Below are 25,047 nucleotides of genomic sequence, written 5' to 3' on the forward strand. Positions count from 1 at the left end.
GAGGTTAGACAGACAGCAGGATTCCTGGAGCTTGCTGGTCAGTCAGGCCAACTTGGTGAACTCCAGGCCAATGAGATACCTTTTCTCTAAAAGAGGGGATACCAAACGTTAGGCCCCAGTCCTGTGGAGGGTGCCACAGGAGAAATGTTACAGCTCATTGGTCCGACAGCCTGACCCAAAAAAAAGTATCTCAAGACTCACTGCAGACTCCATGTCAAGGAAACAATGTGGACGAGCCATAGAGGAAGACACCCAACTTTCTCATTTAACTTCCACATGTGTATGCATGCACCTGCACACCCATGTACATATAAGATACATATATACACCACACAAAACACACTAAAAAGAAGTCAGGTATTTAGCAATGTTAAAATGTACACTTAAAATGGTTAACATAGGAAATGTTATGCTTTGTGCATCACAGAACAATTAAAATTAATTTTAACAGCCAAGCATGGTGGTACATGTCTTTAATCCCAGCACTCGGGAGGCAGAGGTAGGAGGATCGATGTGAGTTCAAGGCCACCCTGGAACTACATAGCAAATTCCAGGTCAGCCTGGGCTAGAGTGAAACCCTACCTCTAAACACCCCCCCCTAAAAAAACACAAAGGATAGCACCACCTTCAAAAGACCCTCATAACAGGAAGAAAATATGACAAAAGCAAAATAAAAGAGAGATTAATGGAGAGAGGGAGGGGACAGGATATGTGTTGGAATGTAGATTTGTAAGGGAATTATCATGGTTTATTATCTGTAAGTGTGGAAGTTGTCAATAAAAAAAGCTTTTAAAAAGTTAAAAAAAAACAAAGGGATAAATTAATTTTAATTATCTTAACTGAATATCATTTGAATATGTTATCAACATAAAAAATTATCAACATAAAAAATTATTAATGCAAGACAGTGATATAGTAGAGCAATTACCCAGTATGCTCAAGGTCCAGGAGTCGATGCCAAGCATGGCAAAAAAAATTGTGTATTAATGAAATATTTTATATTATTTTCTCATGCAAAATCTCCAAATTCATATGTATATTTGATCCTTATTATACACTTCAAAGCATATTTGCTACATTTTATGTATGTATTTGCAAAAGCAGAGAAAAGAGAATGGTCACCGCAGGGCCTTCAGACACTGCAAACAAACTCCCGATGCATGTGCCACTTTGTGCATCTGGGTCTACATGAGTACTAGTTAATTGAACCCATGTCATTAGGCTTTACAGCCAAGTGCCTTAACCGTTGAACCATCTCTCCATGACCCATACTTGCTACATTTTAAGTGCTCAACTGCAACATGTGTTTAATGTGTGCCACACTGGAACACAGAAGCTCTATTTGATGGTTTCCATAAGAGAATGTGAATAGTCAGGAAACATGGTTTTCTAAGAACTATTATAATATTAAATGTCAACAACTAAGTGAATTCTCCATAAATGGTATAAAATATATTTGTATGAAGAAATGATTTATGCAAATCATTTTTAATATTTTTAAATGTATTTATTTGAGAGAAAGAGAAAGAATGGGCATGCCAGGGCCTTCAGCCACTGCAAAGGAACTCCAGACATATGCACCAACTTGTGCATAGAGCTTATATGAGTCCTGGGGAATCAAACCTGGATCCTTTGGCTTTTTAGGCAAGTGTCTTAACTACTAAGCCATTTCTCCATCCCTACAAATCTTTTTGTCTTAAATATTTTCTTTATTTATTTGACAGGAAGAGAGAGAATGGGCACACCAGGACCTCTAGCTCCTGCAAATGAACTCCATAAGCACATACCACCTGGTGCATCTGGCTTATGTGGGTAATGGGGAATTGAACCTGGGTCCTTGGTTTTCAAAGGCAAGCACCTTAACTGCTAAACCATCTCTCTAGCCCTTTTATAATTTTTTAAAAAAATATTTATTGGGGCTGGAGAGATGGCTTAGCAGTTAAACACTTGCCCATGAAGCCTAAGGACTCCAGTTCAAGGCTCGATTCCCCAGGACCCACGTAAGCCAGATACACAAGGTGGTGCATGCATCTGGAGTTCATTTGCAGTGGCTGGAGGCCCTGGCACACCCATTCTCTATCTGCCTCTTTCTCCCTCTGTCTGTTGCTCTCAAATAAATAAAAATAAACAAAAATATTTTTAAAAATTATTTATTTTATGAGAGTGAGTGAGAGAGAATTGGCATGCCAGGGCCTCTAGCCACTACAAAAAAATTCCAGCCGTGTGTTCCACCTTGTGTGCATGCATGGACTTGTGCACATGTGCCACCTTGTGCAACTGGCTTATGTGGGTTCTGGGGAATCAAACCTGGGTCCTTAGGCTTTGCAGACAAGTGCCTTAACTGCTATGCCATCTCTCCAGCCCAATTTATACAAATCTTTAAGTATACCCATTGAAGTGTGTGTGTGTGCATGTGTGAGTGGGGGGGTGTAGAAACAATGCTTTAATTAAAATGCAGAATTATGGGGCTGGAGAGATGGTGTAGCAATCAAGGCATTTGCCTGCAAAGCCAAAGGATCCAGGTCCAACTCCCCAGAACCCAGGAAAGCCAGATGCACAAGGGGGCGTGACGCATACATCTGGAGTTCGTTTGCAGTGGCTGAAGGCCTTGGCATGCCTATTCTCTCTCTCTCTCTCCCTACTTTTTCTCTTTCTCTCTTTCTCTCTCTCTCTCTCCCTGCCTATTTCTGTATTTCTCTCTCAAATAAATACATACATATATATACAATTTTTTAATGCAGAATTTTCCTTCATGTTCTTTTACAATCATCCCCCTCTCTTTCCTTGGTTAATGTGTATTTTCCTGGTGAAACTGAGACATTTTGCTAGAATAAAAGGTTTGGAGCTGGGGGTGGTGCCATATGACTTTAATCCCAGCCCTCTAGAGGCTGAAATAGGATCACCATGAGTTTCATGCCAGCCTGGACTATAGAGAGACTGTGCTTCAACAAAAGGCCAAAAAAAAAACCAAAAAGAATTATAAAAATTGTCAAAGAGCCAGGCGTAGTGTTGTATACCTTTAATCCCAGTACTCGGGAGGCAGAGGTAGGTGGATTGCTGTGAGTTCGAAGCCATCCTGAGACTACATAGGGAATTCCAGGTCAGCCTGGGCCAGAGTGAGACCCTACCTCGAAAAATCAAAAACAAAAAATTGTCAAAGAATCTCATAACAATTATAAATAAAGATGAAAAATAAAGGTGGAAAGCAGCACTCATAAGTTTAGGAAGGATGTTTGGAGAGGGAGGAAGCAATGAAAGAGGTGAGGACATGCATATAGGGTAGAGGCACAGGACCCTTGGAAAACAACTGCTTGGCCATCCAGTCAAGTTCATGCTGCAGCAATGACCTTTGTCCAAAGCAGCTCTAGCAAGGCTGAAAAGGGAAAATGTGAAGAAAATGGTCAAAGGAGGCACAGAATTAAAACAGAGAAGAGGATAGGGGAGACAGAAAGGCTGGACTGCTCTAGGCTGAATGGGAAACCCCAAAGCAGTATTTAGTATTGGTATTTTCAACTCTGCTTAGAGGTAGAATAACACACATGCCAGGCTGCAGTGGGCTATAGTCTCACCTCCTGGGCTTCTTACTCTATGTCTGGCCCTCTTAACCCATCCACCCTATGGAGACTTTTCTATAAAATGCCAATGTAGTTGTCCCACTACAAAAAAAAAAATTCTCTTGGCACATGCCTTTAATCCTAGCACTCGGAGGCAGAGATAGTTTGAGGCCAGCCTGTGACTGGAGTGAGCTCCAGATTAGCCTGAGCTACAGTGAGGCCTTACCTTGGGAAAAAGAGAATGAGAGAGAGAGAGAGAGAGAGAGAGAGAGAGAGAGAGAGAGAGAGGGAGGGAGGGAGAGAGATTTCTCTCCTAGCCCTAAGAGATAAGGAAAGTTTACCAAATAAACTGAGCAAAGAGACTCCCACCCTTGGTTCAGCTAGAGAATGGCTGCTTTTGTTTATCTTGTCTGAAATTTTCCATAGGAACCGCTCAAATTGGAGTCACTACTGCCAATCTTTCCACCACACACAGGATCTAAAACACTAAAAAACAGGATGTAAGGCAGCAGGATTCAAGGTCCTATCATGCCTTCAGATCTTGATTCTCATTTTAGAGGCAGGTCTTGGTCTTGGCACACTTGCATTTTGGATTGCAGACCCTGCTGTTGGAGGAAAAGGAGTCCCATACAGTCTATGGTATTTACCATCCCCGGCCTTGTTACATCCTTTCCACAGTTCATGCACGTTGCCAAATATCCCTTGAAGAGAAAACATTACCTGGGTTGACTGTTTTCCAATCAAGTGAGTAACTAAAAGGGGTCCAGTAATTCGCCATAGGATCTTCTTGGTGGTAGATTTCTAATTACATCATAACTTGAATAGTCTAGGATTTCACAATACAGTAAAAATCTCCCCTATCAACTGAAGGCCACCCCCACAATGCAACAATCCACGGGGAGTGGGAATGACAGGGAGAAAAGGCTAACGATGCTACCATCATGATGGCTGTATACACACTATATACATAACTAATAAAAACTTTTTAAATCTCCCCTATCAATATCTCCCAGTTGGTCGGGAGGCCCAGAGGCTTCCAAAACAATGCCAGCTATTGCCAATGCTTTTGTTTGGCTGCCCACCAAAACTCGATGCTAAGAATCTACTGCTGAAAGTACCATGTGCTTCAGTTGCAGAATACTGAGCATTAAAGCAGGAACTAAGACAGAAGTTTCCTCCTTGCTGACTAGCTGTCATAGTACGGAAAGTGCTATGTGGACGAATGAAGGAGAAGAGACAACAACAGTCTTAACCAGCAACAGACCCTGAAGACCCTCTACAACCAACCAGCTAAGTAAGATATACCTACTGGTGTGATAGTGGCATGACTGTTATTGTGGCGAACAACTATTCTCTGATTAGATGAGGCCTGCATTACCTAACTGGAGAGGTCATAGGCCCTAGGAGAGAGGCTGCTACTATTGTATGCCTAAGTAGATATGTTGTGGACATCAAATTGTCCTCTAACTTACTGCTGCTCTCACCTTTCATCAGAAAAGTTTCTTTTTGCAGTTGGTGGTGTCAACTAAGGAGATTAAAATTCATCCAAGTGCTGAGAATAAGTGATTGTTGAGTCAGTGCTAAATGAGATATTTATATCACCCCCTCCAAAGCTCAGGGAATATTATGGAACAGAAAGCAGAAAGAATATAAGAGCCAGAGGATGAGAAGAGATCTCTGGAATGCCATCTAGCAGACATGAAGAAGTCATTGCATTCATGATCTCAAAGGGACTATTGTCACCTATACAAGACCTACACAATATTGGACTATCAATATTCCATCATGGAAAGTAAAACCCAAAGCCTCAGACTAGAAGAAAGGGACAGAGAGATGGCTCAGTGGTGAAGGCGCTTGCCCACAAGCAGCATTCGATCCCCAGGACCCACATAAAGCCAGAGGCACAAAGTGGCGCACGCTGCTATAGTTCATTTGCAGCAGCTGGAGGCCCTAGTGCATCCTCCCCCCCTCTCTCTCTGTGCATGTAAATAAATAAACAAATACATAAATAAATAAATAAATAAATATTTTGTTTGCTTTTTTTAAAACAGAAGTGAGACTAATTGGAAAGAAGGGGTTCAGTGAAAGAAGGATAGAGAAGAAGGGACAAAAGAAGGTAATAAGAAGGGATTATGATCAAAATACATTAGGCATGTATAAAATTTGTCAATAAAAAGATGAAATTTGTTTTAAATCTCCTCTATCTCATTGAAAATGAGAATGAGCAACATAAACACACCAAAATTTTATTTTGCCAAGAATTTTAAGCCATGCATGTGACTCAGATCTGCAATCCCAATATTTGGGAGGCTAAAGCAGGAGGATTGCCCAGTCTGGGTTACAAAGTCTTTTTTTGTAATTTGAGAGCGACAGATAGAGAGAGAAAGAGACAGATACAGAGAGAGAGAATGGGCACATCAAGGCCTCCAGCCACTGTAAACGAACTGCAGAAGCATGCACCACCTTGTGCATCCAGTTTACGTGGGTCCTGGGATATCAAGCCTCAAACTGGGGTCTGTAGGCTTCACAGGCAAGCACTTAATCGCTAAGCCATCTCTCCAGCCCAGAGTCTTTTAGAAAAGGAATTTTGCCCTAACCTATACCCCATCATCAATTTTATATAAGAACAACTAACAATGGGAACAAAAAAATCTTAGACTAAACATATTTCATAAATAACTCTTTTTTTTTTTTTGGTTTTCTGAGCTAGGGTCTCACTCTAGCCCAGGCTGACCTAGAATTCACTATGTAGTCTCAGAGTGGCCTTGATCTCTCAACAATCCCTCTACCTCTGCCTCCCAAGTGCTGGGATTAAAGGCGTGCGCCACCATGCCAGGTCTTTATAATTTTTTTTTATAAATAACTAATTCTTTTGTCCTAGTACCCTCTCCATCTATTGCAAGCTGTCCAAACTACTACCACATTATGAACTAGCCTGAGGAAACACAGCCTTAGAGACAAAAGGACTCATGCCACTGCACTATCAGGGATTAGAGACACTCAAAGGCACTGTGAAAAATAAATCAAGGGTCTGCCACTTTGGATAAGAGAGAAAAAAAAGCACATCTTTATTTCCCTCAATGTAACTGAAATTAAGCATTTCTTTCAGTTAAGAATATAGGTAGCAGGGCTGGAGAGATGGCATAGCGGTTAAACACTTGCCTGTGAAGCCTAAGGACCACGGTTCAAGGCTCCATTCCCCAGGAGCCACGTTAGCCAGATGCACAAGGGGGCACACTCATCTAGGGTATGTTTGCAGTGGCTGGAGGCCCTGGTGCACCCATTGTCTCTCTCTATCTGCCTCTTTCTCTCTCTATCTGTCACTATCAAATAAACAAATAAAAATAAAAACAAAAAAATTAAACAGAATATAGGTGGCAAACCACTATGCAATTATTAGCTTAAAGAATGGCAGGTGATTATGATACTCTCCCTAGGCTGGGGAGATTTCTCAGTAGTTAAAGGTGCCTGCTTGGAAAGCATGTTGAACCAGGTCCAACTGCCCAGCCCCCCACATAAAACCAAACTCAAAAGTAATCCATGCATCTGGCTTTCATTTGCAGTTGCAAGAGGCCTGGTGCAGGCTCTCGTGTGCTTGGGCTCTCTCTCTCTCTCTCTCTCTCTCTCTCTCTCTCTCTCTCTCTCTCTCTGACACAGCAACACACAAATAAATTTTTCAAAGATACTCTACCTATACACCAACATCCAGTTCTTCATCCATTCATTCACTCACTCAAAGAGTATGCTCTGAGTATCTAGAGTTCTCCAAATGCAAGTACTACTAGATCCTCTTGGGCAAACTTTATAGGAAACTTTATAGTGAAAAAGACGAAGACTTGGTTAAATATGTGAGGAATATTGACAGTCTCATAAGTGCTATATGGAAACATACTGAGAAAAACCAAAGTAGGGAGAGGGCCATCCTGAAGTAGTGCTTTAAAATAGACCTACCAAAGGACCACCTCACTCCCGAGAACACGTACTTCCACTGTAACTAACTACACTTCCCTGCATTTTGTAGACAGAACCTTGCTATGAAGGCCAGGCTGGCCTCAAATTCACTATATAGCTTTGGTCAGCCTTGAACTTAAAATCATCCTGCCTTAGCTTCCCAAGTGCTGGGATTGCAAACTTTACCACCACACCTATTTACCTTGATTAGGCATTTTATAATTCCAAAAGGGGAAAAATGCTTTAACACCATGAGATAGCATGGGGTCTAATTTTTGTTCCATTTGGAAAATATACTATGATTACAGGTTTTAGTCAGCGCTTTATTCTCATGGAAAAGGTATTGATAAGAGGCTATTTGTTTAGTAATTAAGAACATGGGGGATGAGTAAGGAACCAACGAGGAGGCAAAAATATGAGAATGTTAAGTTCAAAGCCAGCCCGGAAATCCTAGTGAATTCAAGGCCAACTTGATCTATGTAGCATGACCCTGTTTCAAAAAAAAATGGGGCTCAGTGGCAGAGTGTTTGCCTATGTGCAAAGCCCTGGGCTTAATCCCTAATACCACAACAAATAGAACACAAGGACTAGGTGAAAAATTCACATCTCCAACCTCTACTAACCAGCTCCTTAGGCTATTTGCTCAACCTCCCTAAACCTCCATTTCCACATCAGTAAGGTAAGGAACATAATAGCGCCAGAGAAGAGCTTGCAGCACTCAGCCACGACCAGCTCTCCTCTCCCTGCAGGCACGTGGGAGAACTGTGCTCCTCCAGTGCTCTGCAGTGAAACAGATCCATCCATATGACAATATCTAGCCAAGGCAACATGTGCAACAGTAACACGAGTGAGTCATGCAGGCTAAAGAACTGAACGGCTAGAGTGACAAACTCATTCTCCCATACAGCAATTATAGGAACAGGTGTTGGGTTGGAAGTGTCGTAAAGTAAATTTCCCAAGATCACAGAGCCACTACATGGAGAACAGCTGCTCTGGAGGGTCACAGAGTGTGACACAAACATGTATCTAGCTAAGGCACTGAGACTGTGGTGGTGTCACAGCTGCTTTTATAAAGCAATGCAATGTTACAGGAGAATGGTGGCTGATTTAGTGAGGTTCTATGAGGATTAAATGAGAGAGGGCCTAGCACTATGGCCCCTAATGGCTTTGTCTCCTACAGCCAGCTATGGCAAGCTTGGCATTTATTTGAATTTTCCCATGAAGTCTATATAGATAAGCCATAAATCCTAAGCTCACATAGATGTCTACCAGAACCTTCACAGGACATATGTAAACAACTGGCTTATTTTTATCTCAAAATGGGGGGAAAAGGAAAAATTCCTACATGGCCGTGTGAACGATATAAAAGTAAAATGTTATCATAGCAAATTACCAAAGGATCTCAGTGTATTCCTCAAATAATCAATTTATTCAAACAGATTTTCAGCCCCCCCCCCCACTGAGAAGTACTTATATTCAGGGGCTCTGATTTTTGTCTAAGTTGTACAAAGTGCTCAAGCATGTAGTGGGTTAAAGATATGGATGTCAAAATAACTAACCATTCATCTAAACAATGAGGAGAGGGCTGAGTATGAAGATCACTTGCCTAAAATGCACAAGCCCTGGGTTCAGTCTCTAGCTCTGGACAGAACACAGAACTCCGAGAATATAAACGTCCTTCAAAATTCTTAGTAGCCCCTAAGATACCAGAATAATTCTTGCTTCAGAAACTGGAAATTAAAAGATGAGAAAAGGTGGCATTATTGGCAAGAATGGAAGAGAGGAAAAGGAGACCACTCAACTCTTTCATTACTCTATTCCAATCTATAACAGAGCTTTAAATGACATTATTGGTACCTCAAGTGGAAAATTAAACTGAATGTTATTACTTTGCCATAGGCTATAGAATGCCTGCCCCAGAGAACAAAATCTATTTTAACTGCCAGTTAAAAGGAACTAATCCCAGGTCACTCTGAATTTTTCATGTGTTAAAAAAAAAAAGAAAGAAAAGAAAGAAAGAAACTGGAATGGAGAGATAGTGTGGCAGTTCAAGTCGCTTGCCTGCAAAGCCTAAGGGCTCATGTTCAATTCACCAGGTCCCACAGAAGCCAAACGCACAGTGAAACAAGCATGCAATGTCACACAAGGTGGTGCATGCGTCTGGAGTTTGATTGCAGTGGCTGAAGGTCCTGGCATGCCAATTCCCTCTCTCCCTCTCTCCCTCCCTCCCTATCTCTCTCTCACATAAAAAACCAGTCTATTGGACTTACCTCAAAAAAGAAACTAAGCTACCTGAGGAGTTTTCTTATTTTATTTTACAGAAGAGTTGGAGGAAGCTAGGAGAAATTTTACAAAAGCTCATAGAAAGCTCATATGCCTTAGACACACTAAAAAGAGTTCACATAAATAAGAAACCTGTTAAAGATGATAAAAATGTACAGATATGATACTCACCAGATTTAATACTCTCTATCCGCACAGGGAGGCCAGATTGTGCTGCAGCAATCAATTTTAGAGCAATGTAAAACTGTGTTGGACCAAAATAACCAACCCGCTTTGCACCACACAGTTCTGTGATCTGAAAACAGACAAGAAATATGATGCTGAAAACCCCATTTCATAACAGGAAAAATGAGACAAGCTATATGATGAAACCTAAAGGATTTTGCAGTATAAGTAACCAAAATGTCCCTTGGGAATCTGTGTGTACACACTGGCTGGTTTCTTCTTCCTCCAGTTCACAGAGAGGTTTTTAATTCAGATCATTAAGTTTTGCCTACTCACAATCTTTCAGGACTGACTATTTCTCATCTTTTGAAGACAAAGGTGACAAATGATGGCTGTTACTATTCTTTAAAAGGATAATGACTTTTTCAAGGGGTGGATTCTACAGTACAAAGTCTAGAAAGTCACTGGGGTGAAAAAAGAATAGATTAGTCATTACCACTACTTGTGGATTATCCTGGTTTCCTGAAATTGAATGTGAATTATTTTTTTAATTTTTTGTTACTTTTATTTAGTTATTTGAGAGTGACAGAGAGAGAAAGAGGCTTATTGAGAGAGAGAGAGAGAGAGAGAGAGAGAGAGAGAGAATGGGCATACCAGGGCCTCCAGCCACTGCAAAGAAGTGTGTGCCCCCTTGTGCATCTGACTAACGTGGGTCCTAGGGACTCTAGCCTCAAACCAGGGTCCTTAGGCTTCACAGGCAAGCACTTAACTGCTAAGCCATCTATCCAACCCAGAATGTGAATTATTTTTATAAAATTCTCAGGTAAGAGCCAAAGCTATGACTCATGGTATAGCATCTGGCCAACATACACAATGAATTATGTTAAGTCCCCAGTACCACAAGAAATGAAGTTCTCAAGCAAAATTACTTCCTCATCATTGAAAGTATACTTAGTCTGCTAATTTCAATGGCACCAAGTACACAAATACTTGCCACATATAATTATTAGTACCCATGCCATAATCTGGAACTAGAACATCTTCTTTCCCAGTTATAATGAACTTAATTGTTACTCCTCTATAGCTTCTTCTTAACTTTCTGGGTATAAAAGTTGATCTTTCCTATCTTCTGAATGCCCTTTATTCAAAAGTCCATAGTGTCTGCCCTATGACACACTGTCTTTAGACACACTTCAGAATAGAAGAGAAGAGAGAAGTAGGCATATTGAGTGAAACAAGCAGAACCAAGAGTTAATAATTGATGAAGTCAGATGACGGATCCATCAGGGTTCATTCTCCAAATTCTCAAATGCTGTGTTCTTTTCAGCAATTGCCAAAGTCTATTAGCATTATCTGTTTAGCTCTGCCTCCCATTAAAATGTATTCTCTTCAAGGAACACAACTTCATTTACTTCCCACCACAAGGATAAGCATCTGAGATACAGTCATTAAGTTTTTAATCAAATGAATGACACACTCCAAAAATAAAATGGAACTGTCAATATGTAAATTATATGTCTTAAGATACATATGAGAATATACATGGAAAAAAATCACTAGGCATCTGGGTAGTTCCAGAATCAAGACAACTGTCTTGTGGAAAAATTTCTTTTATAATGAAAGCATAATAATTGGTAATAAGAAGTTAACAACTCTGATTCAGAAAGTGAACTACTGTATTGCAGAAAGTGTGAATTAACATACACTGAACAGTAAAGTATTTTACAACAAAATAGCTGATAAAGTATTTATTATGGTACTTTATGACTCACACACTAATTTACCTTTAGTCCCATATAGCACCAGAATTCCTTTCTATAGCCAAAGTAGGCATATATGCATAAAAGTGAAGTAAGTGCTCTTTGTACAACAAACCTCTGCGAGACATGCCAAGAACTTTGTGAAATACACCTCAGGGAAGAAGAAATAATTAGGGCTGGGGAGATGGTTTAGTGGTTAAGCGCTTGCGTGTGAAGCCTAAGAACCCCAGTTCAAGGCTGGATTCCCCAGGACCCATGTTAGCCAGATGCACAAGGGGGCACACGCTTCTGGAGTTCGTTTGAAGTGGCTGGCACGGCCATTCTCCCTCCCTCCCTCCCTCCCTCCCTCCCTCCCTCCCTCCCTCCCTCCCTCCCTCTCTCTCTCTCTCTCTCTCTCTCTCTCTCTCTCTCCCTCTTTCTCTGTCTCTCACTGTCAAATAAATAAACAAAAACAAAAGAATAATTATAGTTTGACTATGGGGCTTCATCAACCTGGGACTTCTCTCACTAAGAAGCAGGTTAGTTTTATAAGGGTTTTTTAAATTAATTCATTAAGGTTAAAGGTGTTTCATGATTAAATTCTCCATGAAGGGCTGGAGAGATGGTTCAGTGGTTAAGGCACTTGCCTTCAGAACCTAGGGACCCAAGGTTGATTCCCCAGCATGCACATAAATAAATGCCAGATACACAAAGTGGTACATGCATCTGTAGTCAACTTGCAGTGGCTGAAGGCCCTGGTACACCCATTCTCTGACTGTCTACTCTCTCTCTGTCTCTCTCCTCTCTGTCTGTCTATTTCTCTCTCCCCCCTTGCAAATAAATAAATAATTCTCCATAGAAAAACTCTAAGATATGGGTAGAAATATTTTAGTATGTAGAGGCAGACAAAGGTAGTGATTTATCCCAACTATTCAACTGGCAGAATGTATTTTATAAGCTTGCTCAATCAAGCAGTCCAAGTCACTGAACTTTTCTGAAAACAAAAGCAATGAAAACAATTAACTCTTCTTTAGTCAAAACTCCAAATTATAATATTGTTCACTGGATCCAACTTAGATTACACACTGTACAATTTCTAATACTGAATAAGAACCCATGGACTAGGGTTTGTTTTCTCAGGTGGAAGTCAAGAAATAGAAAAAGGGTATGGATGAAATTAACTTACAGCATTCAAATGTACACTCAGCTGATGGGATGCTGGATACAAATTAGAAAAATTTACCAACCATTTGGGAGGATCCTGGGCAAAGTTCTGGAATGAAGTTTAAAGCAACTAATATAGCTTCCTTCCTACCGAATTCTGTAAAATCAAGTGACTGCTAAGAACCCAGTACACACACAGTAATTTGCCTGAAGTAATAGTTCTTTCCTACCTGAAATATAATACAGTGTCAGAATGGTTCAAGGTTTAACTGTGCTTCTCTCCAAGTATTTATAAAGGCCTCCTTAGAAAGACCTAAAAATTTAAGAACTCTTCATAGGAGAGGCTAGAATTCTCCAAGAGCACTCCTATTTTCTATTTACTCTCCTTGCAGCTGGCAAAGGGCAGCCTTCACTCTCACCTCAGGGGCTTCAAGTCCTGCTCTAGACTATATACCTTCACACAACAGACTCAATTCCCTCCATGGTCTCTTAGAAGAACCATATCACTTTCCAGCTCCCAAGGGCTTCCAGGACTCTTCTTAGCCTTCCTAGAAAACTAGAGTTTTGAGTATGGCTTTTGAAGCCCTTCTATTTGACCCAAACCACCCCTCCAACCGTCCCTGCCCCGAAGCTAATTAAGGCTCTAAACATACCAGATACCAGTCCAGCAGGTTAACTACTAAGCCTTGCCAGGCTCATTCTTCAAGTTACCCCATGATCAGTGTTTTCTCTGAAACCTCGTGTATTTCCATGGCATTGTGCTGGACTTTTTATCACTATGACAAAATACCTAACAAAAACAATGTAAGGGAGGAAGGCTCGACTTTGCTCAGCTTCCGAGGTTTCAGTTCACTTTGAACAACAACGTAGCATGGCACAACAGCTCACTTCCTGGTGACTGAAGCAAAGAGAAAACACCTCTGCTCCCTGGTCTTCTTTTCTCCCTTTTATTCCACCTGAGCCCCTAGCTAGCAGATGTTGCAGCCCACTCTGTCAGATACACCCAGGGATGTGCTTGTCTAATTTCCTGGGTACTTCTCAAACCAAGTTGATCATCAAGATTAACCATCACAGACATATCTTCTGCATTCTCATAACACTTTTACTAGCTTTCTATTACAAGCCTTGTAGTATAACAAAATTGCTGTTTTAATTGTTTCCATTGTACGCCATCCCATCCCATCCCCTCCTCGAAGTCCCAAGTGCCCAAGACAATGTATAATTTTATCACTTTGATTCCCCAGAACTCATACTTTATGATGTTTGCTATAGAGTTCATTGTTCAATGAATGTTTCTTAAATTAGTTTTCACAGCCTATAGCAATGGAATAATTCTTTCTCTAATCTCATATTATTTTTACCAGTAGCTACTTAAATTTTTCAGAAGCTTTCAAACAATGGAAGCCGGGTGTAGTGGCGCACGCCTTTAGTCCCAGCACTCAGGAGGCAGAGGTAGGAAGATCACTGTGAGTTCGAGGCCACCCTGAGGCTACACAGTGAATTCCAGGTCAGCCTGGGCTACAGTGAGATCCTACCTCAACCCCCCACCCCAAAAAAAAGGTTTCCTATATTACTATCAACTTCTATATAAATTAACTGGAATAAAAAGATACCATATCTCAGATGTGAGCAAAGCCTATGTAATTATTACACAGTAAAAATAAGATTCGGCTAGGCACAGTGGTTTATGCCTGTAATCCCAGCACTAATGAGACTAAGGCAAGAAGATGACCACGAGTTGGAGGCAAGTGTGTGCCACATAATGAGTTCCAGGACGGCCTGAGCTACAGAGTAGGCTCTTATCTCAAAAAATAATTAATTAAAATTTAATTTGGGGGCTGGAGAGATGGCCTAGAAGTTAAGCCACTTGCCTGAGAAGCCTAAGGACCCATGTTTGACTCTCCAGATAATACATCAGCCAGACACACAAGGTGACGTGAGTATATGAGGCCATGCATGCACACAAGGAGGTACACAGGTGTGGAGTTCGATTGCAGTGGCTGGAGACCTGGCACACCGGTGTGCGCTCTCTCTCTCTCGCTCGCTCTCTCCTCTGTCATACAAAATTACAAAAAGAAATTATCCTTTTAATTTTTTTAATAATATTTTCATTTATTTATTTGCAAGCAAAGAAAAACAGAAGAGAGCCAGACAGCGAGCGATAATGGACATGCCAGGACCACTAAGTACTGCAAACAAACTCCAGATGCATGCACCACATTGTGCATCTGGCTTTACATTGCGTGATGGGGAATCAAACATGGATTGTTAGGCTTTGCAAGCAAGTGCCTTAACTGCTGAGTCATCTCTCAATCCCCCAAATCAGCCATTTTTAAACTTTTTATTGACAACCTCAGTACATATTGATAAGATACCAAGATCAAAATAATCTCATCCCATCACCCTCTCTTCTCTCCCTCCTGAGTCCCTTCTCCATGGAATCCTTTCTTTTCTACTAGTTTCTCTTCTATTTTGATATCATAATTTTTCCTCCTATTAGGCAGGTCTTGTGTAGGTAGCATCAGCTATTGCAAGGTCATGAATAGCATAGCCACAGCCATAGCCACTTTGTGTCTGGAAGACAGTACTGCAGGGCACTCCTCTCCTTCCTTTGGCTCTTACATTCTTTCTATAACTTCTTTAACAATGGTCCCTGAGCCTTGGAGGGTATGATAGAGATGTCTAACAGTGCAGAACACTCCACTATCTCTTCTTCTCAGCACTTTGATGAGTTCTGAATCAGCCCGATGGCCACCCCCATAGATTCAGTGCAATCCCTATGAAAATTCCAATGATGTTCCTCAGAGTGTAACTTCTGACAGAAGAATGACTCTGTCCTTCATCAAGATCAAATAGCTCCTTCCACTATGTTGTTATCTACACATGACTCTACTGTCTTCTCAGAAGTGCACTGCTCTACATCCCAAAGTACCTCTGGCTGAATAAGAAGAACAGCTTAAGATATTCTGTTCTATTATCTCACAACCACTCAATGATGGTCAACTACTTACACTTGACCAGGTCAGATATGTGTCTGCTTGACTGGAGTAAGAGGTATCTAGAATTTTGCAGAAGAGAAGGCAGAAAGATTGTAAGACCAAAGGTTGACACATCATGCCTGACATCATAACTGACTGCTGCTCCCACAACCCCATGAGGAATTCCTGCAACCACACTGAGGAGGGTTCCCAACGAAATGGGCACAGGGACAAAGGAAAAGAGGGTGCTATCACATTATGTATCCATACAAAATATGTTATTAATAATAATAAATTTTTAAAAAGAAAAAATACCTAATTTTAACTTTTAAAGAGAAAAGCTGTTATAGAAATCATCAGAACTATTCTTGGAACATGTGTTTATGTACTTACTAATACACACATACTAATCCAAAATCTCCCAGCATGTAGGTTGTTCTTATGTTGCAAATAAACCTTGGAAACTATTATTTTTTTACTTTATATTTTTAAAATATTTTATTTATTTATTGGGGAAGAGAGAGAGAAAGTGGGCATACCAGGGCCTCCAACCATTGCAAATAAACTCAGACACATGTGCCACTTTGTGCATCTGGCTTATGTGGGTACTGGGGAATCGAACCTGGGTTCTTAGGCTTTGCAGGCAAGTGCCTTCATCACTAAACCATCTCTACAGCCCAGAAACTGTTCGTTTTTTATATTTTTCAAGAGGTTAACTATTTTACAGCTAGAAGACCTATAATAAATTACAGGCCAAATCCAGCCCAGGCTGTACTGGCAGAGGTTACAGCCCAGATCTTGTTTGTCAGCATTCTTAGCCCAAGACCCAATAATCATTCCAGGTTGGGAAGACTCTACCAACCACCCTGTCTCAGATGGAATCTAAACAGGGAAAAAGACTCTAGACAGGAAAAGCAGGCATCTGTACACTGCTAACACAATACAGATTGGTCTAACAACCAGAGACCATTTGGCCATGCCCATAAAAATTACCATCTACTTTTTTTTTTTTCTTTTTTTTTGGTTTTTCGAGGTAGGGTCTCACTCCAGCTCAGGCTGACCTGGGATTCACTATGTAGTCTCAGGGTGGCCTTGAACTAAAGGCGATCCTCCTACCTCTGCCTCCTGAGTGCTGGGATTAAAGGTGTGCACCAACACACCCAGCCCACTATCTACCTTTTAGAAACTATTTTCATTTTTTATTTATAAGCAGAGAGAGTGAGTGTGTGAGAATGGGCATGCCAGGGCTTCTAGCCACTGCAAATGAATTCCAGATTCATGTACCTTCGTGCATCTGACTTTACATGGGTACTGGGGAATTGGGCTTCACAGGCAAGAGCCTTAACTGCTGAGCCATCTTTCCAGGTCGCCAGTGACCTTTTAACCTGGCAATTCTCCCTCTAGAAAGTTATATTCCATGTTTTATTTGCAAAATGAGAAATAGTGAAGGTTATTCAATACACTATCATCTAAAACACAAATTGGAAAACATTTAGAAGTCTACTATGTAAGATAATAGCTTAATCATCAATTGTGGCTGAGCTACACAATGGAATTTGAGGCAGTTCTAGCAGACATGTGCCATATCTATATCCATTATTTTTTGAAAGACCTTTCTCTATTTGCACAAAATTCCAATATTACAATTCCCACATTCCAACTTAAAAGTTAAGAATCAAATTTCCATGTTCCCTTGCACTTGAGATGCAAACAGGTCATCAAGGATTCACTAAATACATTTCCACAAGAGACTCTGCTTTGAAGAGTAAAATGGAAGGAAAGAGGCTCCTTCACAGAGCTTCTACTTTTGTAGCTGCAAGGCTGCCTGCCTGATGCAGGACTGGAAGCAGAAATACTTGCACACAGTCAAAACAATGGGATCTTTCCTCTAAATTGTCAATACAGAACAAGGCAATAGCTTGCTTTATCAAAAACTAGCTCTCTCTTTAATGCCAGCACTTAAGGCAGAGGTAGGAGGATCACTGTGAGTTCAAGGCCACCCTGAGACTACATAATGAATTCCAGGTCAGCCTGAGCTACAGTGAGACCCTACCTCACAAAAATAAAAATAAAAAAATACTAGCTATCTTAATGGGTATGGTGATGCACGCCTTTGATCCCAGCACTCAGGAGGCCGAGGTAGGAGGATCACTGTGATTTTGAGGCCAGTGCAGGACTATAGAATGTGTTCCAGGTCAGCCTGAGCTAGAGTGAGACTCTACCTCAAAAAAAATAACAGGTGCTGGAGAGATGGCTCAGCAGCTAAGGCATTAACCTGCAAAGACTAATGACCTGAGTTTGATTTGCCAGTACCCACATAAATCCAGATGCACAAAGTGGCGTGGGCATCTAGCGATAATTTGCAGCAGCTAGAGGCCCTGGCACTCTTGCTCTCACACTACCTCCCCCTCTCTGCTGGGCATGGTGGCACACACCTTTAATCACAGCACTCAGGAGGATGAGGTAGGAGGATTTCTGTGAGTTCAAAGCCAGTCTGACACGACATAGTGAATTCCAGGTCAGCCTGAGCTACAGTGAGTCCCTACTTCAAAAAAAATCTAGCTATCTTTGTAAAAGGTAGCCCTGTCTAGCTGGGTGACTCTATACAAGCCATTTGACCTTCCTGAGTAACAGATATCATCTACTGGAATGAGGCAGAATAGATAGTGTGTAAGACTTTTTCAGGTTCCAAAACAATTCTATGAAAATCAGTTCCATGAATGAAATCTAAAATTATGTTTTCAACCTCCCCCTCTGGCACTTACCACTTCTTAACTTTGTATTATCGTTCACAGGACACCTGCTATTGACTCCTACAAGAATGGAAATCGCTTGAGTACAAGTGTTGCATTTTTTTTGTTTATTTTTATTTATTATTTATTTGAGAGCAATAGACAGAGAGAGGAAGAGGCAGAGATTTTTATATATTTATTTATTCATTTGAGAGCAGCAGAGAGACAGAATGGGTGTGCCAGGGTCTCCAGCCACTGCAAGCGAACTCCAGATGCATGCGCCACCTTGTGCATCTGGCTAACGTGGGTCCTGGGGAATTGAGCCTTGAACCTGAGTTCTTAGGTTTCACAGGCAAGTACTTAACCACAAAGCCATCTGTCCAGCCCCAAGTCCTGCATTTTTAAGTCATCTTTGCCTTTCCCACAACATTAACACCATTGAATTGTTATAGGTCTTAATCACAGTAATAAACATACTAACTACATTTTAACCCTTGATGATATGACAAAAACCCCTATATAAGGTGTTTTGAACCTTTAGATAGTGAATTATATGACTCTATCAACCTAGTCAAACAATTTTTTAACACGTGCAGAACAGTTGTATTTTTAAATTGATTTTAGTTAGCATACAAAATAATGAGTTTCATTATGAGATTTTCATATAAGCGATACATACATACATACATATATATATTATTTGCACCTCGTTCTTACATGCCTCCCCACTGCCCCTCTTCCATACCTCCCCCTCTCTCTCTCTCTTGCTGGACCCATTCCTGCTTCAAAATAGTTCCCCATTCTGCACTGTTACACTTCTTTTATTTGGATTCTTTTTGCTTTGTTACATTTATATGTATGCAGGTACATAGGCAAACAGACTGATTCTGCATATAAGGGAAAAAACGTGATATTTGTCTTTTTGAATTTGATTTATTTCAGTTAACATGATCTCTACTTCCATCCGTTTTCTTGCAAATGCCATGATTTAATTTTTCTAACTGACTGCACAAAATTCCATTGTGTATACGTACATTTTCATCATCCACTTATCTGTTGATGGCTTTCTAGGCTTTTCCTGGATATTGTTAATAAAGCAATAATAAACATAGATATGCAAGTATTATGGTATGCTGACAGAATCCTTTTGGTATGTACCCAAGAATGATATAGCTGGATCATGTGATAGTTCTATTTTTTAGCTTTTTGAAGAACCTCCACACCTAGTTCCATAGTGATTGTACCAGTTTATACACCCATCAGCAGTGAATATAAATGTTCCTCTTTCCTCATATCCTCACCAGAATTTGTTGTCATTTCTTTTCTTTTTTTGTCATTTATTTTCTTGATGATAGACATTCTGAATGAAGTCAGATTTAAGCACAATATATTAACTCACATTGTCCTGATGGCTAAGGATGTTGAGCCCTTATTCAAATATTTATTGTTCACTTGGGTTTCTTCCTTTGAAAATTGTGTATGCAATAAACCCGCCCACTTCCTGATTGGATGATTTGGGGGTATTTAATGTTCAGAACTGTGTTATAGACTGTAGGTGCTAGTCCCCTGCCAGATGCATAGCTGAAAAAGATCTCCCGCTCTTTAGGCTGTCCCTGCATTCTGCTGATTATTTCCTTTGCTTTACAGAAGATTTTTCATTACTTCCCTTACTTTGCAGCTTTTTCATGCAATCCCATTTGTCAAATTTTGGCATTATATCTTGGGCTCTTGGAGTCCTTTTCCAAAAGTCCCTGCCTATGCCCATATCTCAAAGTGGTTTCTCTATTTTCATCTAGCAGTTTCAGAATTTCTTTGAACCATTTTGAGTTGATTTTCAAACAAATAAAATGTCTAAAGTCCAAGTGTTAGGGATAATGCCTGATCCCAACATAGCAAGAAACAGAACCTCTGTCATAATAACCTGATCCCATGCAAGCAAAGCCAAGGGGAAATAAAACACATGTCCATATGTATTAGTCAGCTTCAGGTTCACTGAGATTAACTTCCAGACCAGGCACAGTGATGGAGGAAGGGATTTATCGAAGCTTACATATCCGGGGGAAGTTCCATAATAGCAGAAGAAGGTGGCCTGCTTTCACAGGTCCAACCAGAAAGAGAGAAGCCACACAGCACACTTCAGGAACTCCAGGCAGAAGTAGGTACTCTGCATATCTTTAGATTGGAATTTCAAATCCACCACCACACCTTAGGGCTGGACTACCCAGTGACACATTCTCCTGCCAGGTGGCTGCAGATCCAAACAACAAGCTAATAAAAACACTGAATATATTAGGGACCATGTATTCAAACTAACACACCATACAACTTCCAATTTTCTCAGCCTTTAGAGATAATGCATTCTATTTTAAAATACAGAGATATGTTATAGAATCAAATAGGAATGATCATAGTGATGATGCAGGATTTGGGGGTTCAGGAAGGATCCTCCCAAGTTTATGAACCCTACTTTTGGGTCCTGTTCTGTTTTTAACAAAGAACTGATAAAATGAACTCAACAAGGATTAAATTATGAATCATTAAATTTATTTATGGAGAAATCATAAGTTGTAGGGTTTGAGGGATATTGAGATATAGGAAGTAGAATAGAGCAGAAAAGTTCTCCCAGACCCGAAGTGGTATTATGCTCTTCCCTCCACCCAGCCAGGCTGGTGGATGTGGGGGAGTGGGAAGAGGCCAGACTCACATGTATCTCTGTGGCCAAAGTAAGGAGAGGTAGACAGAGAGAACATCCAGAGAGTAAAGGAGGAGCTGGAATAGCCTTTGTAGTTGATTGAAAAGCATTCTTTCCTCAGATCAAAGTATGTCAAAGGGAAACCACCACTGGTTTGTAGATTTGAAGGGGCAAGCTTCAGGGCCAGCCCACCTGGGTAGTAAAGGCCATACATAACATGCTAACCTGCGGACAGCAATGGGTGTTGCAGCTGAGTCTCCATCAGACACGAGTTCCATTCCTGCCAAGGAGGGTTGGTATATGGGGTGACATCTCCTGGTTTTCTCTGGGCCTCAATTTATTTCTTTGTTTTTAAACCCCTAATTCTTTTTCAAACATTTATTTTATTTTATTTGAGAGAGTGAAAGAAGTAGGTAGGTAGGTGGAGAGGGAAAGAGAGAGAGAGAGAGAATGGGCATGCCAGGACCTTCACTTGCTGCAAATGAACTCCAGACACATGTGCATCCTTATGCATCTGGCCTACATGGGTCCTGGAGAATCGAACCTGGCTCCTTTGGCTTTGCAGGCAAGCACATTAACCGCTAAGCCAACTCTCCAATGCTGGGCCTCAATTTCTAACTGAAACTGCATAAGATAAGATAGCTTTCTCCTATGCTCCTTCAATAATTCTTAAAGTGAGAATTCAAAGACAGTATATGGTCTAGCGACTTTGGTCACTCCTATGTCTCCATGTTGCATTCTCCCCTCTGCCATAAGAGAAGCACTGTAACTAAAGTCCAAATGTGAAATTGGGATCTAGCTAACAAAAGAAAAAGAGACCATTTAGGTCATGAGCAATCGCTGTGAGTTTAGGGGTAACAGGGCTCCCAAATGTTAACTAAAAAAAGTGGTTGAAGGTGAGAAATATACTTAAGCCTATGAGGGAGAATGTGGGTTTTTTTTCCCTTCTCTCTTTTCTGCCTCATGGAGTTCTCTCACTAATTTTCTTTTTCTTTAAACCTGAGTCCCTCCCTAGACCCTGGAGTTCACCTTTCCTATAAGAGATAAAAAGGATACTTTTCTTTCCTGGAAGATTAAGATTCCTGGAAAGATTGCCTCCTTTCCCAGAAAACCTGATCTCCTACCTATAAACCTGGTATCAGGGCTGGACTAGCCAGATCAGTCTCCATCCAGTCCCATAAAAGACCCCAATCTGAGTCTCTAGGTAGGCTTTCCAATTTTCCAGGGACCCTATTACTGCCCCCTTTGGGGCAGAAGTTCTTTATCATTTCATTCTCTTCATCTCTACACTCTATAAACTGTGTCTCTATAATCTCTCTAAATTGTATCCTCTGGTCTTTGGGTTTCATTCATCAAAATTCGTAGGACAAGAACCCAGGGACCACTAATTCAGTGGAAGCTTTGCATGACCATGAGTGTCTGGCACCCTAGCTCCTGGGGTATTGCCCACACAAGAGCATAGAAAGGCTCTGTTGGTCTCAAGGACACCCTAAATTGCCATATCAACTAGGGAACTTCATTTCAGCCTCACCTTTGAGAAGATCCCAAGGACAGATTTATCTACCTGGCACTGAATAAACAGTTTCTTTATTTATTCATGAGAGAGGGGGAATGAGGGGGGGGGCAGATAGGGTATGGGTGTGTCAGGCCCTCCAGCCACTGTAAACAAACTCCAGACACATGTGCCACCTTGTGCATCTGGCTTACAAGGGTCCTGGGGAATTGAACCTCCATCCTTAGACTTTACCGGCAAGCACCTTAACTGCTAAGCCATCTCTCCAGCCCTCAATAAACAGTTTAAATCAGAAAAGCATTCAAGCCGGGTATGGTAATATCTTTCACCCTGAATTCAGGACCAGCCTGGGCTAGAGTGCATTCTAGGTCAGCCTGGGCTTGAGTGAGACCCTGTTTCAAAAAAAAAAAATTCAAAATTGTTTGTATTTTTTAGGCCTATTTTTGCATGTAGAGGCATGTGTGGTGTGCATGTGTGCTTATGTATACACATGGGTGCATGCATATGTGTTTATGCATGTGATAGGCCAAAGGCTGATATTAAGGTCTCAGATAATCAGTACTAAATTCACTAGAAGTGGGCATGGTAAAATGGTCGGCTAGAAGCTGCCTCCATATGACTCAGTTAAAGACAGAAGTCACTAGGTGAAAGAACAGATTCTCTTCCAAAGAGAGAAAGAGTATGAGATTCAGATATTCACAAGTCATGACAGAACAGCTACAGTCATCCTCCTATTCTACCTAAGGAGTTCAAGACTGTCCTGGGCTGTATGAGACCCTGTCGGAAAAAAAAAACAAAAAAACAAAAAAACTACAACCCTTGGGCTAGAGAGGTGGCTCAACATTTAAAGGTACTTGCTTGCAAAGCCTGATGGGCTGGGCTCAATTTCCCAGCGCCCACATAAAGCCAGATGCACAAAGCAGTGCCTGAATTTGGAGTTTATTTGCAGGGGCAAGAGGCCCTGGTACCCTCATACTTACATTTACTTACTCTCTGTCTCTTCCTCCCTCTCTCTCTCTCCTTGCAAATAATAAATTAAAAACCAAACTCTTGAGCTAGGTGTGGTGGTGCGCGCCTTTAATCCCAGCACTCAGGAGGATGTAATCCCAGCACTCAGCAGAGGCAGGAGGATTGCTGTGAGTTCAAGGCCACCCTGAGGCTACATAGGGAATTCCAGGTCAGCCTGGATTCCAGTGAGACCCTAACTTGGGAAAAAGAAACCTCTTTAAAAATGTATTTGTAAGATATTTTTTATTTATCTGCAAGCAGAGAGAAAGAAGAGAGGATGGGCACACAATGTCCTCTTGGCGCTGCAAATGACTGCCAGACACATGCACCATTTTGTGTATCTGGCTTTACATGGGTACTGGAGAATCAAGTCCAGGCTATCAGGCTTTGCAAGTAAACATCTTTAATCACCAAGCCATCTCTCCAGGCCCACAAAAATATTATTATTATTATTATTATTATTATTATTATTATTATTATCATTATTATTACTTTTTCGAGGTAGGGTCTCACTTGAGCCCAGGCTGATCTGGAATTCACTATGGAGTCTCAGGGTGACCTGGAACACACGGCGATCCTCCTACTTCTGCCTCCCAAGTGCTGGGATTAAAATTGTGCCCAATAACACCTGGCTTGAAATTTACTTTTTTTTATCTAATTACAAAGATATAACTTTTAGCCAGGCACAGTGGTGCATGCCTTTAATCCCAGCACTTGGGAGGCAGAGGTAGGAGGATCGCCATGAGTTTGAGAGGCCACCCTGAGACTCTGTAATGAATTCCAGATCATCCTGGACTACAGCAAGACACTACCTCAAAAAAACAAATAAAAAAAAGTAAATTTCCAATTTCCCTATGGCTTTTCTTTTCTTTCTTTTTTTTTTTTTTGTTTTTTTCATGGTAGGGTCCACCTCTAGCCCAGGCTAACCTAGAACTCAGTATGTAGTCTCAATATGGCCTTGAACTCACAGCGATCCTCCTACCTCTGTCTCCCGAGTGCTAGGATTAAAGGCATGTGTCACCACGCCTGGCTTCCTTATGACTTTTTTAAAATGATAACTTTAGTTTGATTGACACTCCCTCACCCTCTCCTCTTCTCGCTCCCCTGCCTTGGCCCCACTGAAGCCTTCTCTCCCTGTAGTCCAACCCTCTGTTTATGCATCCACTGTCTAGTCCCCTTCAGACCTCCCGTGTCATAACCACTTTTCCGCTTCTTGGTTCAATTGGAAGAGGGAGGGAGCACAAAGGAAGGTAATGAGAGATTATGAT

The 25,047-nt window shown here is 41.1% G+C and overlaps 1 protein-coding gene across 4 annotated transcripts in view; it reads right to left on the bottom strand.

Annotated features, from left to right (window-relative positions):
* The window catches only part of Reps2 (RALBP1 associated Eps domain containing 2), a 293,602-nt gene that overhangs the window by 179,869 nt on the left and 88,686 nt on the right, over nucleotides 1-25,047 (bottom strand). For all 4 annotated transcript variants that reach the window (XM_045140337.1, XM_045140334.1, XM_045140335.1 and 1 more), the window contains exon 2: nucleotides 9,960-10,083. In XM_045140337.1, coding sequence (XP_044996272.1) covers nucleotides 9,960-10,083 — 124 coding nt within the window. The remainder of the gene's footprint in view (nucleotides 1-9,959; nucleotides 10,084-25,047) is intronic.

This window comes from Jaculus jaculus, chromosome X, assembly GCF_020740685.1.
Source record: "Jaculus jaculus isolate mJacJac1 chromosome X, mJacJac1.mat.Y.cur, whole genome shotgun sequence".
Taxonomy (NCBI): Eukaryota; Metazoa; Chordata; class Mammalia; order Rodentia; family Dipodidae; genus Jaculus; species Jaculus jaculus.